Source organism: Malus sylvestris, chromosome 2, assembly GCF_916048215.2.
Source record: "Malus sylvestris chromosome 2, drMalSylv7.2, whole genome shotgun sequence".
Classification (NCBI taxonomy): Eukaryota; Viridiplantae; Streptophyta; class Magnoliopsida; order Rosales; family Rosaceae; genus Malus; species Malus sylvestris.
In genome coordinates, this window is record NC_062261.1 from 31,118,367 (window position 1) to 31,131,826 (window position 13,460).

Sequence of the window (13,460 nt, forward strand, 5' to 3'; positions counted from 1 at the left end):
TTGCCCATAGGACACACCACATGTAGGGACATTTTGCATTGTAGTCCTTTCGGTATATTGTGACAATTGAGAAGTAAGTTCCACCAATTGAGCTTGAATGGTAGCAAAATCCATGTCTTACTTCTTTAGTATCTCAAATCAAGGAAACAAAACTAAATCAAATATCAAAAGTAAAACAAAAAAAAAAAAAAAAAAAAAACACAAACAGAAACAAAGTCAGTAACTAAAAACAAAAGACGCGAAAATAAACATAAAGAAATAACAAGGGATTAGTAAAGTTGCTAATCCCCGGCAACGGCGCCAAAAACTTGATGCGAAAATTAACTTAACACACAAATTTAACCCTCTTTTGACAACTGTAGTATAAGTATAAGTAGGGATCGTTCTGGACCGGGGATTAGGAGGGCTTGCTAATAACCTCTAAACTGACTCAAAAACATAAAACTAAACTTAAAAATACTTAACAAGACTCACAAGACTCAAAAGACTCAAAGCAAACTTAAAATACTCAAAACAGCTTAAAACAACTAAATAAACTTAAACTAGACACTAGGAATGACTTTGGACGAAAATTGACTTTTACTTGAATCAAAACATTTAAAAACACAAATTAAAACAGATTCTAACTAACTAGACACACTAAAGTAAAGGGGGATTGAGTTTTGGACAAAGTTGAAACAAACAAACAAGTATGAAAAACTAGACAGATTGTAAAACAAATTTGAGAAATAATATGATGGATGGGATAGCTAGAGGCTTTTTCTCCACACATGACATGTATGCAAATAACTTGATTTCCAGTTACTACTTCATTAAATTATGAACGACAATGCTCCAAATTAACCGTGACATCACTAGTTAACTCTCAGATTTTCCTTGTTTTATTGGATTGGATGACATCATTCGACAACCCAAAACATTCTTCTAAAGTTCCCTACATGACATCATAATAGAGATACAATCAAAGATCATTACGTTTAATGAAAATCATAAGTATTGACAAAACACTTGCAACTATGACATCATGTCACTCATGCTAGGAATTGAACTTAACGCGATCATTTATAAGCGACCTGCACTACATGTGAATATAAGTTTGTAACGATTATGTGAAACTTTCTTATACTCTAGCAACGGATTTATGCATGCCAATTAAGTGTCGACCCTTAATTAACAAATACAAATAAGTTAACAATCAAATAGTTAAGCCAATTGCCTTCACAATTCAAGAGTTCATAACTGGAATTTATCAAATTATATTGCACACATAATCATGGCTTTGAAATCACCCCTAGCCAAGAGGGGTTTAGCCACTCATATTTACAACAAAACAAAAGGAAATGAATTTAAACATTAGAAACAAAAGAAAGAAAACACCTAAACGCTCCAACGATCCAAGTTGGACAGCAAGCACGTCCAAGCACTTTCCGTCCCTTCCTTTGCTACGGCATAAGATGTTGGTGAGTGTTTGAAGGTTTGTTTGTATGGAGGAATGGATGTGAAGATGAATGGATGTGTTTAGATGAAGGTTGTGTTGAAAATGGGAGTGAATGATCTAACAAAGTATGAACTAAATTTATGTTACACACACTTCCTTTTATAGAGGAAGTGCATGGCAATGGAGGGGAACATGGAGTGGTGTTGCAATTGAGTGCAATGATTCAGGGCTGGTTTGGTATTGCTGTGCTTTGAAAAAAAGCTGCTGTGAGAATAAGCGGCTGTGCTGTGAGAATAAGCGGCTGTGAAATAAAGCAGCAGAGTGTTTGGTAAACTTTTTTGTAAAAGTGCTTTTGGAAAAAAAAGCAGTCTGATAGTGGGTATTTTCATTAAAGGAGCACTGTAGCTCCGTGTGCTTTGAAAAAAAGCCAGTTTTCCAAAGCTGCAAATAGCAGCTTCAGCTTTTTCCTTTGATTTCATCTTATTCTCACAGCAGCTTCCAAAATAAACCTTTTTTTTTTCAGTTTACCAAACACCTAAAACCCTTATAGCTTTTTTTCATGGGTGTTTTTTTTTTAAGCACCTCACTCCCAAACCAGGTCTCAATGTAATGATGCATGAAATCTGAAATGATGGAGGGAACAAGGAATGGTGTAGCAATTGAGTGCAATGATTCAATGTAATGATGCATGAATTTGAAATGATGGAGGGAACAAGGAATGGTGTAGCAATTGAGTGCAATGAGTGGTGTTTGAAATGATTCAAAGGTGAAAGTGAAGTGATGATGCAAAGTATGGGGGTAAAATGGAGTGGTGTTGCAGCTAGGAAACATGAATGATTATGCACATGGTAGAGAAAGGAAAGGGAGGTGGAATGATGCAACAAATGAGTCAATGGAGGGAACATGGATGATGATGCACGACATAGGAATCCAAAGGGAGTGCAATGGTGGTCCACGACAATGATGGAAATGTGAATGGTGGAGTGACACCCCTTTGTGACTGAGCTCTTTGTCCTTTTTACATTAATTCTTCTTTCTTTTTAATACATTCTTAGCCTCTTTAGTCTTCAATTTCGTCCATCCACCTTGCTCCATGCATGTGCTATTCATTCCAAGCCCAAAACTGCTCCAAAATGCATCTTATTGCTTCATAAGGTCTATGGACCTACAAACACACGAAAATAGCTTAAAATACATAATTAACTAAGAAATAACAACATAAATGCATGAGAACAAGCTAACTCAGTCGCATAAATATGCTCCTATCAACCCCAAAGTATTAATTTATTTTCATCTTATATTTGTGCATGTTCTTTAATCTTAATTTCGAACTTATTTTTCAAACTTAATGACTTAGTATGCATTCAGTTTTTAGAACTAATTTAAGTCTATATGTTTCACAACTAGCTTCTTGTTCTAATGCACACGTTGGTTGTTGCACTTATTTTGAAGATATGGATATGGATGAGGTAAGTATTGACAATTATATTATATGTATATAACTATCTTCTTTGTAGATTATATGTGTACAACGATTCATATTAATTATTTCGTCATTTGCTTAATAATGTAGGGATCATGCTCCATTGATGGGTGTGAAGGAGGAGCACCATGAAATATGATATTGGCTTGGTGGAACTAGAAGCAAAGTGCAAATATCTCGTTCTTTTGTCGTCACAAGTTTTGGAATTATTAGACAATTGGTTTTGTCTTCCTTTCGTGTTTGTTTTTGTCCTCTTTTTCTTTTTTATTGGATCAATTTATCATATTGGCTTATCATGAACAACTTCAAATATATATTGTTATGTTTTTTTTGTAATTGGATGTGGCTTTTAATTGCAGAATTAGTATCTACTAAAATTTATAATGCGTCAATTGGATGAATATAAAATTTTTTTTTCAACGAAGATGGATATAACCGATAACCGATTGAAAATTCGTTATTCGGTGGATATGGTTATGGATAATCCCCGATGATTATTTTGCAGTTATAAGTATGGTTAATTTTCGTTTTTATAGGGATGAATATAACATTTATGTCCCAAACCGAACGGTTGCCATCCCTAATGGGTGATCGGTATGCACAACAATCGACTTTTGCATATTCTGAATCTCAAATATTTTTCATCTTTTTGTTTGGAATCTTCCTCGTCTCATCAGCGCATATTCGGTACCCAGCTATGCCTTCTATTTCAACCCAGCTGTAAGCTAGATTGTCATTATTTACGATCTCTCTCTCACTCTAAAACACAGAATCCATGGAAGGTCGGAGATTCCTGCGTTTTTTCTCCCTTTCCCTCTGCATAGGCCTAGTCCTCCTCTTCACTTGGTCCCACCTCCCTTACGCGCCGCCGTACGTCTCCGACCTCCTCGACTGCACAACAAACTCCGCCTGGTGCTCCTCCAAAAACCGCATCCAATCCAAAGCCCCTATCCCAACGCGCCGCCTCAAAGACCACAGCTCCGACACCCCCCACCACCCTCTCGACCCCCTCACCATCCAAGAACTCAACGCCGTCCGCACCATCCTCAACTCCCACGCGCTCTTCACCTCCACCTCCTCCTACGCGCTCCACTCCATCGAGCTCCAGGAGCCCGACAAGTCCCTCGTCCTCGGATGGAAGCACGGCGACCCTCTCTTCCCCAGAAAGGCCTCTATCGTCGCACGTGTCGACAGCAAGTCGCTCGTGCTAACAGTCGACCTGACTACGTCCGAGGTGACCGTTCACGAGACCGGCTCCCACTACGGTTACCCCACGATGACGCTGGAGGAGCTGGCCGCTGCCACGTTCAGCCCGCTCAAGAACGCTGATTTCAACCGTACGATCGTCGAGCGCGGGGTCGATCTGGCGGACCTGGGGTGTCTCCCGCTTTCCACGGGGTGGTACGGCGGGGCCGACGAGAACAGGAGGTTGATTAAGGTGCAGTGCTACTCCACCAAAGATACTGTGAACTTCTACATGCGTCCAATCGAAGGGTTAACTGTTCTCGTTGACTTGGACACCCAACAAGTGGTGGAGATTTCGGATAAGGGCAGGGGCATCCCCATACCAAAGGCCGCCAATACAGATTATAGGTACTCAGCCCAAAGGCCCAATCAAGTGAAAAAGCTGATCAAGCCCATATCTATAGAGCAGCCGGAAGGGCCGAGTTTTACGGTAGAAAATGATCACTTGGTCAAATGGGCAAATTGGGAATTTCACTTGAAGCCTGACGCCAGGGCGGGCGTCATCGTATCCCGGGCCAAAGTTTGGGACCCGGAGACCGGGGAGTTGAGGGATGTTATGTACAAAGGGTTTACGTCAGAGTTGTTTGTGCCTTACATGGACCCCACTGATGCGTGGTACTTTAAGACCTATATGGATGCCGGTGAATACGGGTTCGGGTTACAGGCAATGCCTCTGGAGCCGCTTAACGATTGTCCGCGTAACGCCTACTATATGGATGGTGTGTTTGCGGCAGCTGATGGAAAACCATACGTCCGATCAAACATGGTTTGCATATTCGAGAGCTATACGGGCGATATCGGGTGGCGGCACACAGAGTGTCCGATAACGGGCATGGAGGTAAGGAGCTTAACGTTACATGTATCGTATTTATTAGTTTTATGTTACATTATTAATATTTTGAATACAAGTAAGACTCATCTATACATGCAATCGCATTTCTATTAAACAAAATATTTAGTATATTATGATGTTTTTAGCAAGTGTATCAGTTTTATATAAGTAAATAGCATTAGCGATGATAATATATAATTAGTACAAAAATAATGCGTTGTGACAGGTTAGGGAAGTGAGGCCAAAGGTGACATTGGTAGTTAGAATGGCAGCATCAGTTGCTAACTATGATTATATCGTCGACTGGGAGTTCCAAACAGACGGACTAATCAGGGTTAAGGTTAGTGGTGATTACTTCTCCTATAATTACTATCATTTTTGCATTTTATGTTTCCTTTTGAGTTTGATTAAAATCCTGATATATATGTTCTCTTAGAGTGTAATTAAGATTAATAGTGCATGGCGTATCACCTGATTGATTGTAGTTGTTTCTACTTTATGAGTCTCACAAGGCTGAATATCTCTGATTGTGGTAGTTTATTTATGAGTCTTACAAGCGTGAATAACTAGAATTGACCGAGGAACTAAACCTGTCATTTATTGTATTTTTATGGAAATTCACCGTAATATTTTGTATTTTAAGATTGTTAATACTACATATAATACGTGCGTGCAACAAACATATAGGTTGGACTTAGTGGCATTTTGATGGTGAAAGGCACCTCCTATGAGAACATGAACCAAGTCTCATCTAGCCAAGAGAATCTCTATGGCACCCTCTTGTCGGAGAACGTTATTGGCGTTATTCACGATCATTACGTCACATTTCATCTTGATATGGACGTGGACGGCTCAGATAACTCCTTTATGAAGGTGAATCTCCAAAGGCAGTCCAACTCCCCAACTGAATCACCAAGGAAAAGCTACTTGAAAGCTACTAAAACCGTTGCCAAAACTGAGAAAGATGCACAGATTAAGCTCAAACTCTATGACCCGTCCGAATTCCACGTGATCAACCCATCGAAAAAGACACGGGTTGGAAACCCTGTAGGGTACAAGTTGGTTCCCGGTGGCACTGCTGCTAGCTTGCTTGATCTTGACGACCCTCCCCAAAAGAGAGGTGCTTTTACAAACAATCAAATTTGGGTTACCCCATACAATAAGAGCGAACAATGGGCTGGTGGGTTGTTTGTAGACCAAAGCACAGGCGAAGATACTCTTGCCGTGTGGTCTAACAGGTACGTACATACTACTGTTAGGTTATTTATTTGCATCAAATTTACTGATGATCACATGTACACAATGCTGATACAATTCGATTCATTTTGATATTGTAGGGACCGACCAATCGAGAACAAGGACATTGTGGTTTGGTACACATTAGGGTTTCATCACATACCCTGTCAAGAAGACTTCCCTATAATGCCAACTGTGTCATCTAGCTTCGATATCAAACCTGTCAATTTCTTTGAGAGTAACCCCATACTTCGGACTCCGCCTAACGTTGCCACAGATCTACCCGTTTGCACGGCTGCTGCTTCAGCTTAATTAAGGTAGAGCGCATTCCACATGAAATCCGTTGCTTTAACCTCAAAGATGTATTTATGATGAGTTGCTTGTAGAAAGTTTCCTCCATATGTGCCTACTTTGGGGTTTTCTCTGAAATTAGCTTTGATGTAAATAAGTACGTAACAACTTACAAGTTGTACGAAAGCGACGTGACCCGAAAATAAAAGAAATTAGTGGGAGGATCTTGCATTGTATATGTATTGTTGAATTTCAGTATGTAATTTGTGATGTTGGTGGTGGAACATACGCTTAAGAGTTTATCAATTTGATTAGCTTTAGCTTGTATGACAATGAACTCGTGAAATCTGATGACTTGGAGATTTCTAAAAGCACTTTAATTACACTAATTATAATTCGTCAAAGATTCATGAAAACGAAACAAATATGTATAATCCATTACATTTTGTCATTGTTGTTGCGTAACTGAGAAGTATGCCGCCTTTGGGTGGAGACGTGGTTGAATAAAATGGACAGACCGGCTGTTTCGGCACGTTAACATGGTGGTGATGACCTAGGGTTGTCTAAATGGTACCATCATTTCTATGTATGCCTACCTCCATACTTGATTTTTCTAGTGGTATCATATACCTACTTGGACAAGGTCTCAAGTTCTAAATTTCCAAATATATCTCAAGTTATATATTTTCTAATAATGCGATCGATTTGTCAAAAATTCAAAGAGACGGATCATTTGATCCACTCCTAACCACACTAATATTTTGGTGTTGAATTTTATCACAAAAGATCTCAATGTTATTAGGAATGGAACCATAAACTTGTATATCGTATTTTATTTTCTTAATTCCCCAATGTGGAACTTATATTCAACATTGATATGCCTATATATACACAAAATATGTTATAAAGTAGTACGTGATCGACTAAGATATGCCAACATCACTGTTGCATGAAAATTCTTCTGGAAGAGTAGAGCTCCAACCTTTTTTTATGTGAGACTTTTGTAGAATTCATCGACTTTTATTGAAATCCACGCACTTTTTCTTGATAGACTCCTATATATTTTTGAGAGTTTAATGCTCGACTTTTTTTAGAGTTCAAGAGAATTTAACAAACTTTGTAATAATTATACCTTTTTTTTGGTTAAGGAACCAATTCGGAGCAGTGGCAGATCTAGGAAATAATATTAGGTGTGCATGTAAATTTTTTTTACCAGAAATAGCATACATATCGCATTTTCATCGAATCTTGGTAGGCCTAAAGTCATTTGGAAAGTCATATTGCACACCTGTTAATGTATGCAAGGGGCAGCACCCAAGGTATCCATGGACATTCACTAAGTCTTGGTAAGCCTAAAGTCAGTTGAAGGGCATGTATGAAGCCAACTCTAATCTTCAAAAGGGTAGCACCCAAGGTATTTATGGACATTTACTGAAGTTTGGAGGGTCAGCACCCAAAGTATCCATAGACATTCATCGAAGTTCGGGGGGTCAGCTGACCCCCTGCCCCCCAATGCATCCGCCACTGATTAGGAGTAAGTAATGTTACACTTACATAATTTACTTTTTCCTGATATGACCAAAATTGTTAGAAATACGAAAGAATCCTTAACCCATAAACATTATATCTTTTTATTCCAAATTCTTGTAAATTGTGTGTTTCTAATGTCGTGCTAGAGTGGTGGAAGAGTGGGGGTGGAGTGGGGGTGGAGTGGGGGTGGAGTGGTGATGGGCGTATAAGAGGGAAGTAAAGGTGGCGATCATGATGATGGCAGTGTCAATAGTCATAGGTGGGGGTGGCGACGATAAAGTGGTCGCAGAAGGTTATGATGATGATGGTTGTGAAATTTTGTTGGTGGTAGTAGAGGTAGCGGGCAAGTTAACATGGTAGTATTTCAAGTGGCAATCATGTTGGTTGTATCGGTGAAGGCATAAATATGGTTCTAGGAGCTTGTGACACGGTGATGATTGTATGACAAGGTACTAGTAGAAGAAGTGAGATGATTGTGACGGTAGTGGCATCAATGGTGATGACATGGTGTTGCGAAAGTGGAGATATCTGATCCTTATTACATCATGGTGGGTGGTGGAGTAATCATTAGAAGTAGGGGTGGGAAAACGGGTACAGGAACCTCGGGTCGGGGTGGGTACAGGTCAGTTCCTACTTTTAAAAAAGAGAAACGGGGCGGGCCTTTGAGATTTTCAGTTCGGGCTAGTTCTTGGAGTATAGGAACCGCGGGTACCCGGACAAGCCCGTTTGTAATTTGAAATGGACAGACCAGATTGATGAATAAGGTACCATCTCTAATCTGAACCGTTCGTTTTAGTTTTACCCTAGGTTCTCTCTCGTCTTGACTTTCACTCTCACTCTCAGACTCTCAGTCCCTCGACAGCTTGACTCCCTTCCTCGACTCCAATCGTCCTCCTCCCCACAGTGCTCACTAACCATCGATTTTCCTTGGCGAACACAATGGCACCACCCATCATCCTTTTCGATAACATCTTAGAGAACCCATGCCATCACCCCCGTTGTCAATTCTCTCCTCTTCAACAGTAACTTCCGTCATCGCGACCGCCATCACCCCATCACGATCTTCGAGGACACTGGTACCAGCCATCATCACTCTAAAATTTAGGTAATTTTGAATTAAGGTTTTGTTATTAATTTGAATTTCGGGTGTAGGGATTTTAGGGTTTTCGAACCAAGTTACTAGAGTTAATTTTGCAGTAGATTGATGATTGATCTGTTTGCTTCTAAGAACCTAGAGGGCCTTTGATAATATGAATGTTTGGACTATTAGAATTCCTATTTGCAGTACATATGCAGCAACAACTTTGTCAATTTGATGAATAAATCAGGTCATATTATTTGTAGTTGTTGCGTTTGAATTGTCTTATTTTTGCAATGAGAGCCTGTTCTGTAATTCGTTGCATTTGCGGATGGTTTTTAGTTGAACGTGTTAATGCTACATTTTTGATAAGTTAAGGGCCAACCTGATGCTGCTGCAGTTTCCCCATTCTCTTGGTTGATACGTAATGAAAAGTGTATGTGAAATTTCTATAAGCTTCTTTTAATATGGAGGTTCGAGAAATGACAATTACTGGTCGAAGCAGGGATGATATTTTCGTAGGCATGAACAAGGATTTAAAGTGGGTTTAGGTGCTGCTTTCTCTGTTTTTCTTAAGAACTTGAATTAGATGATTTGAAATGTAAGGGTGGAACCTCTAGGGGATGGCATAAAGTTGATAGCTTGCCTCAGAATTCTCAGGATGCTTAATTTGAACTATCTTAGGTTGTAGATTCTGTTACGCCTTCAGCAGGGGACGATGGACTCTGCTTGTATATCTGAACAAATGCAATCTGGACTCTGCACTGGTAGTCTGGTACTAGTAGTGAATCTGTGCAAATTTTAGTTTTTTTTTCCTTCTTTCAAAAAAAAAAAAAAAAAAAAAAGGGACCCGTGGACCCGGGGACCCGGCTTGAACCGGCCCGTTTCAATTGGGCCGGGTAAGGTCCAGTTCTTATATTAGAAAATGTAATGCCCGGCCCATCCCGGTCCGTCTCCTTTGAACTTGGGTCCGGTCAGGTCCTGTCCCTTCAAAATTGGGCTCGGCCCGGCCCGTGCCCACCCCTAATTAGAAGTAATAAAACAAAATCCATCAAAAATTTAGGAGGAGAGGTTGGATTTATTATGACAACAAGTATAACATAAAACACATCAAAGTCTCTGAAAGTCCATGACTTTTTTAAAATGGAAAACTAACGAAAAGTCTAAAAAACTTTAGTTTTAATGAAAAATGGCATGTAAAGGTGTAGTGAATAGTACTAGAGAAAGGTAAAAATGTGGTTTTTCGTTAAAAGTGAACAGTATCTGAAGTGTTTCGTTAAAACTTCCTTTTTAAAATCCTTTAAAATGAATGAAATATTGAATACATCTAGACTTTTGTAGGCTGGTAAAAATGTCATAATATAATACTACAAGGTTTTTGTAGACTTTTTAAAAGTCATAAAAAAATCTTTATTCAATATAGGGTGACTTGTATTAGTCTCTAACAAAACCAGGATTGAATACACTTGAATTTAAGGCCTAGTTTGGCACGTCGTATTAAGCACCATATAGAATTAATAATACGGTAGTCATTGTTTGGTGCACTCCCATACTAAATAAGCATCCGCTTAATTATACCATCCATCAAATTTAGTACGGCTGACACTGGACAATTAATACAACCCAAAAACTTGGTATTATTAATCGAAGGCGCTAACCAAAAACACACTCACTTCCCCTCTTCGGTTTCACTGATCTGCTCCTTGGCAAATGATCACTCATATATTTCATGCATTTATACCATCCATTTCTAAAGTTTTTGTGATGTTTTTATGTTAAAATTGTAGTAACTTACCTTACCTTGTGTTAATGTACAGTTAATTTTGTGTTAGCATTGTTTTCACAGAAATAATGGAGTGATGGAGTGATGGAGTGATGGAAAAGAATAAGAAAATAAAACAGTGGGAGAGCACGGACGAAAAAAGAATAAAAGAATAAGAAGCAGTGGAGGGCAGTGGAGGGCAGACTGAAATAAAATAGGCAAGGAGTGGACGAAATTAGTTCAGAAAACAAATGAACCACAGATTCTCAATCAGACAAAGAAAAATATTCTCACTGGTACCAAAACCTGGCACTTCACCTTGCAGGCCACTCACGGCAGACATCACTATGACAACCAAAAAGAAGAAAGTCACGGAAAAAGAAAAAAAAAGAAAGAAAACACTAACAGAATAAAAGGCGCGGAAGAGAGTAAGGGCAGAGGGGGAATACAGGCTGCCTTTGGCAGCGTGAGAGACAGGAGGCGGAGAGAGCAGTAAGGGCAGAGGGGAGACTGACACGGAAGCAGCAGAGGCACGGGAGGCGAGAGAGGATTGGCAGGCGCAGATTGGCAAGGAGAGCTGACGTGAGAGACAGCAGGAGGAGGCTGCTTTGAGCAGCGTGAGAACGGGAAGGAGAAAAACAGAAGCAGCAAGCTGCCTTCTCTCTCGGTTAAATCTTTCCAAACTTATATTTTATTTCTGTTTTAATAATGTGTAACTAAATTTATTTTGGCTAGAGGTTAAATCAAAGCCATGAATATATTTGTAATATGAATTGATTACCTTCAGTTGTGATTTCTGAGTTGTGATTTAATTTGCTTAACTGCTTAATTGATAACTTATTTTTGTATGTCGATTAAGAATGCATACTTAATTTACATGCATGAATTTGATGCTAGAATATAAGTGAATTTCACCTAATCGTTATGAACTTATATTCACAAGTAGTGAAGGTTGTTATCCACAATCGTGTTAAGTGAGTTCTAGGCTGGATTAACATGCGTATTCCATAGTTATGAATGTCTAGTCAATGTTTATGATTTCCGTTGAACTTAATGATCTTTGTTGAATGTCTCTATCATGCGTATTCCATAGTTAGGGACTTTGATGAGGAATAATTTGGTTGTAATGCGTATTCCATTCAATCCAATGAATCTAGGGAAATCTAAAGAGTTAATTTAAGCGGACCTAATTAACTTGGAACATTGTCATTCACAATTTATTGAAAGAACAACTGAAAATCAATTTAGGTTGCATATGTGTCATGTGTGGAGAAGAACCCTCTAGCTAGTCCGTCACCTATCCTTTCACCTTAATTTCATGCTTTTGTCAATTCTGTAATTTATTTAAGTTTAATTTACTTCTCGTCAAAACCAAACCCCCCCATTATTAAATTATATTATTTAGTTAGTTTTCATTGTTGTTAGTCTTTTAATTCAATTTCCGTCAATTTCAGTTCCTAGTGTCTAATTTGATTGTTTTCATTATTTTGAGTCATTCTAAGTGTGTTTCGAGTTATTAGAGTTTTTAGCCTAGTTTTGTGTCCTTGAGTCTTGTTTAATATTTTTAAATTAATTTAGAATAGATTAGCAATCCCTCCTAATCCCCGGCCTAGAACGATACCCTACTTACATCTATACTACAATTGTCAAAAAGAGGGTTTAATTTGTGTGTTAACTTATTTTTCACATCAGCAAATCCGCTCCATCTTCACGAGCAGTTCCTCGACGAGTTTTCAACGTCGACCGCCACTCCTCTGCAATTGGTCGCCGAGCAATTTCCCCCTTCGTCCACTGGTTCCTGTTCCGTCACATTTCAGCCGTCGACGTCGAAGCACGACAATGTGGACAAAAAGGTAGTTAAGATCAAGAAACCCGATCGATCGTCAACAACAATAAGCTTAGCAGCTCAATCATCTTCCGCCGCCGACAGCGTTGGACCCAGCTCCGACGGCTCCAGATAACTTGGACCATGCCACGAATTGATTTCTTTTCTTCATCAATTTGGTCTTCAATTTAATCAGTAATTGTTTTGGTTGGTGAATCAATGTGGGTTTTGGGTGATTGAAGAAATGAGGAAGTGGGTTCGTATGGGAGGGTGGAATTTGAAGCGTGGGTAGGATGGTGAAGAAAGGAAGACACGCTGGGAAGAGACCTGGGTTTTTCACCTTCCTTTTTTTCTAATTTTTTTTTTCAATTTTGTCTTAATGATGTTTAATTACTTTTTTTTTCCTTATGTTTTTCTCCCTTTTTTCATTTTAACAACAATTATTATGTGATTTTTAAAAAAAAATTATAGTCCGACGTATTATCTGATGGACAAATTATTCCGATATAACACCAAACGCCCAACTAATTTAGTGAGAACTAGACTATTTGTCCTATCCAACTGAAATAGTCTGTACAGTCCTAGTTGCCAAATGAGGCCTAAGAGTCATATGCAATACACTCCCTTAAACTTAAAGCTCCCATTTCTTTTTTCTAGTTATTGATAACATCAAAGATACTAATTTCAATGGTATCGTTTGAGTAGAAATAAATTAAGCATGTTTTGCCACTTAGTACAAC

At 38.9% G+C, this 13,460-nt stretch overlaps 1 protein-coding gene across 1 annotated transcript; it reads left to right on the plus strand.

Moving 5' to 3' along the window:
• The first annotated feature begins 3,512 nt into the window (after positions 1–3,512).
• Positions 3,513–6,896, plus strand: LOC126591367 (amine oxidase [copper-containing] gamma 2). The gene is made up of 4 exons (XM_050257037.1): positions 3,513–5,004; positions 5,225–5,338; positions 5,686–6,236; positions 6,336–6,896. The coding sequence occupies exons 1-4, from the start codon at positions 3,697–3,699 to the stop codon at positions 6,544–6,546; spliced, it is 2,184 nt and encodes a 727-aa protein (XP_050112994.1). The 5' UTR covers positions 3,513–3,696; the 3' UTR covers positions 6,547–6,896.
• The last annotated feature ends 6,564 nt before the right edge of the window (positions 6,897–13,460 follow it).

What these genes read in the sequence shown, in the direction of transcription:
- LOC126591367 (XM_050257037.1), top strand. Translation starts at nt 3,697, where the DNA reads ATGGAAGGTCGGAGATTCCTGCGTTTTTTCTCCCTTTCCCTCTGCATA. An exon ending in GTCCGATAACGGGCATGGAG is followed by an intron (nt 5,005 to 5,224) that starts GTAAGGAGCTTA and finishes GCGTTGTGACAG; the next exon opens with GTTAGGGAAGTGAGGCCAAA. An exon ending in ACGGACTAATCAGGGTTAAG is followed by an intron (nt 5,339 to 5,685) that starts GTTAGTGGTGAT and finishes ACAAACATATAG; the next exon opens with GTTGGACTTAGTGGCATTTT.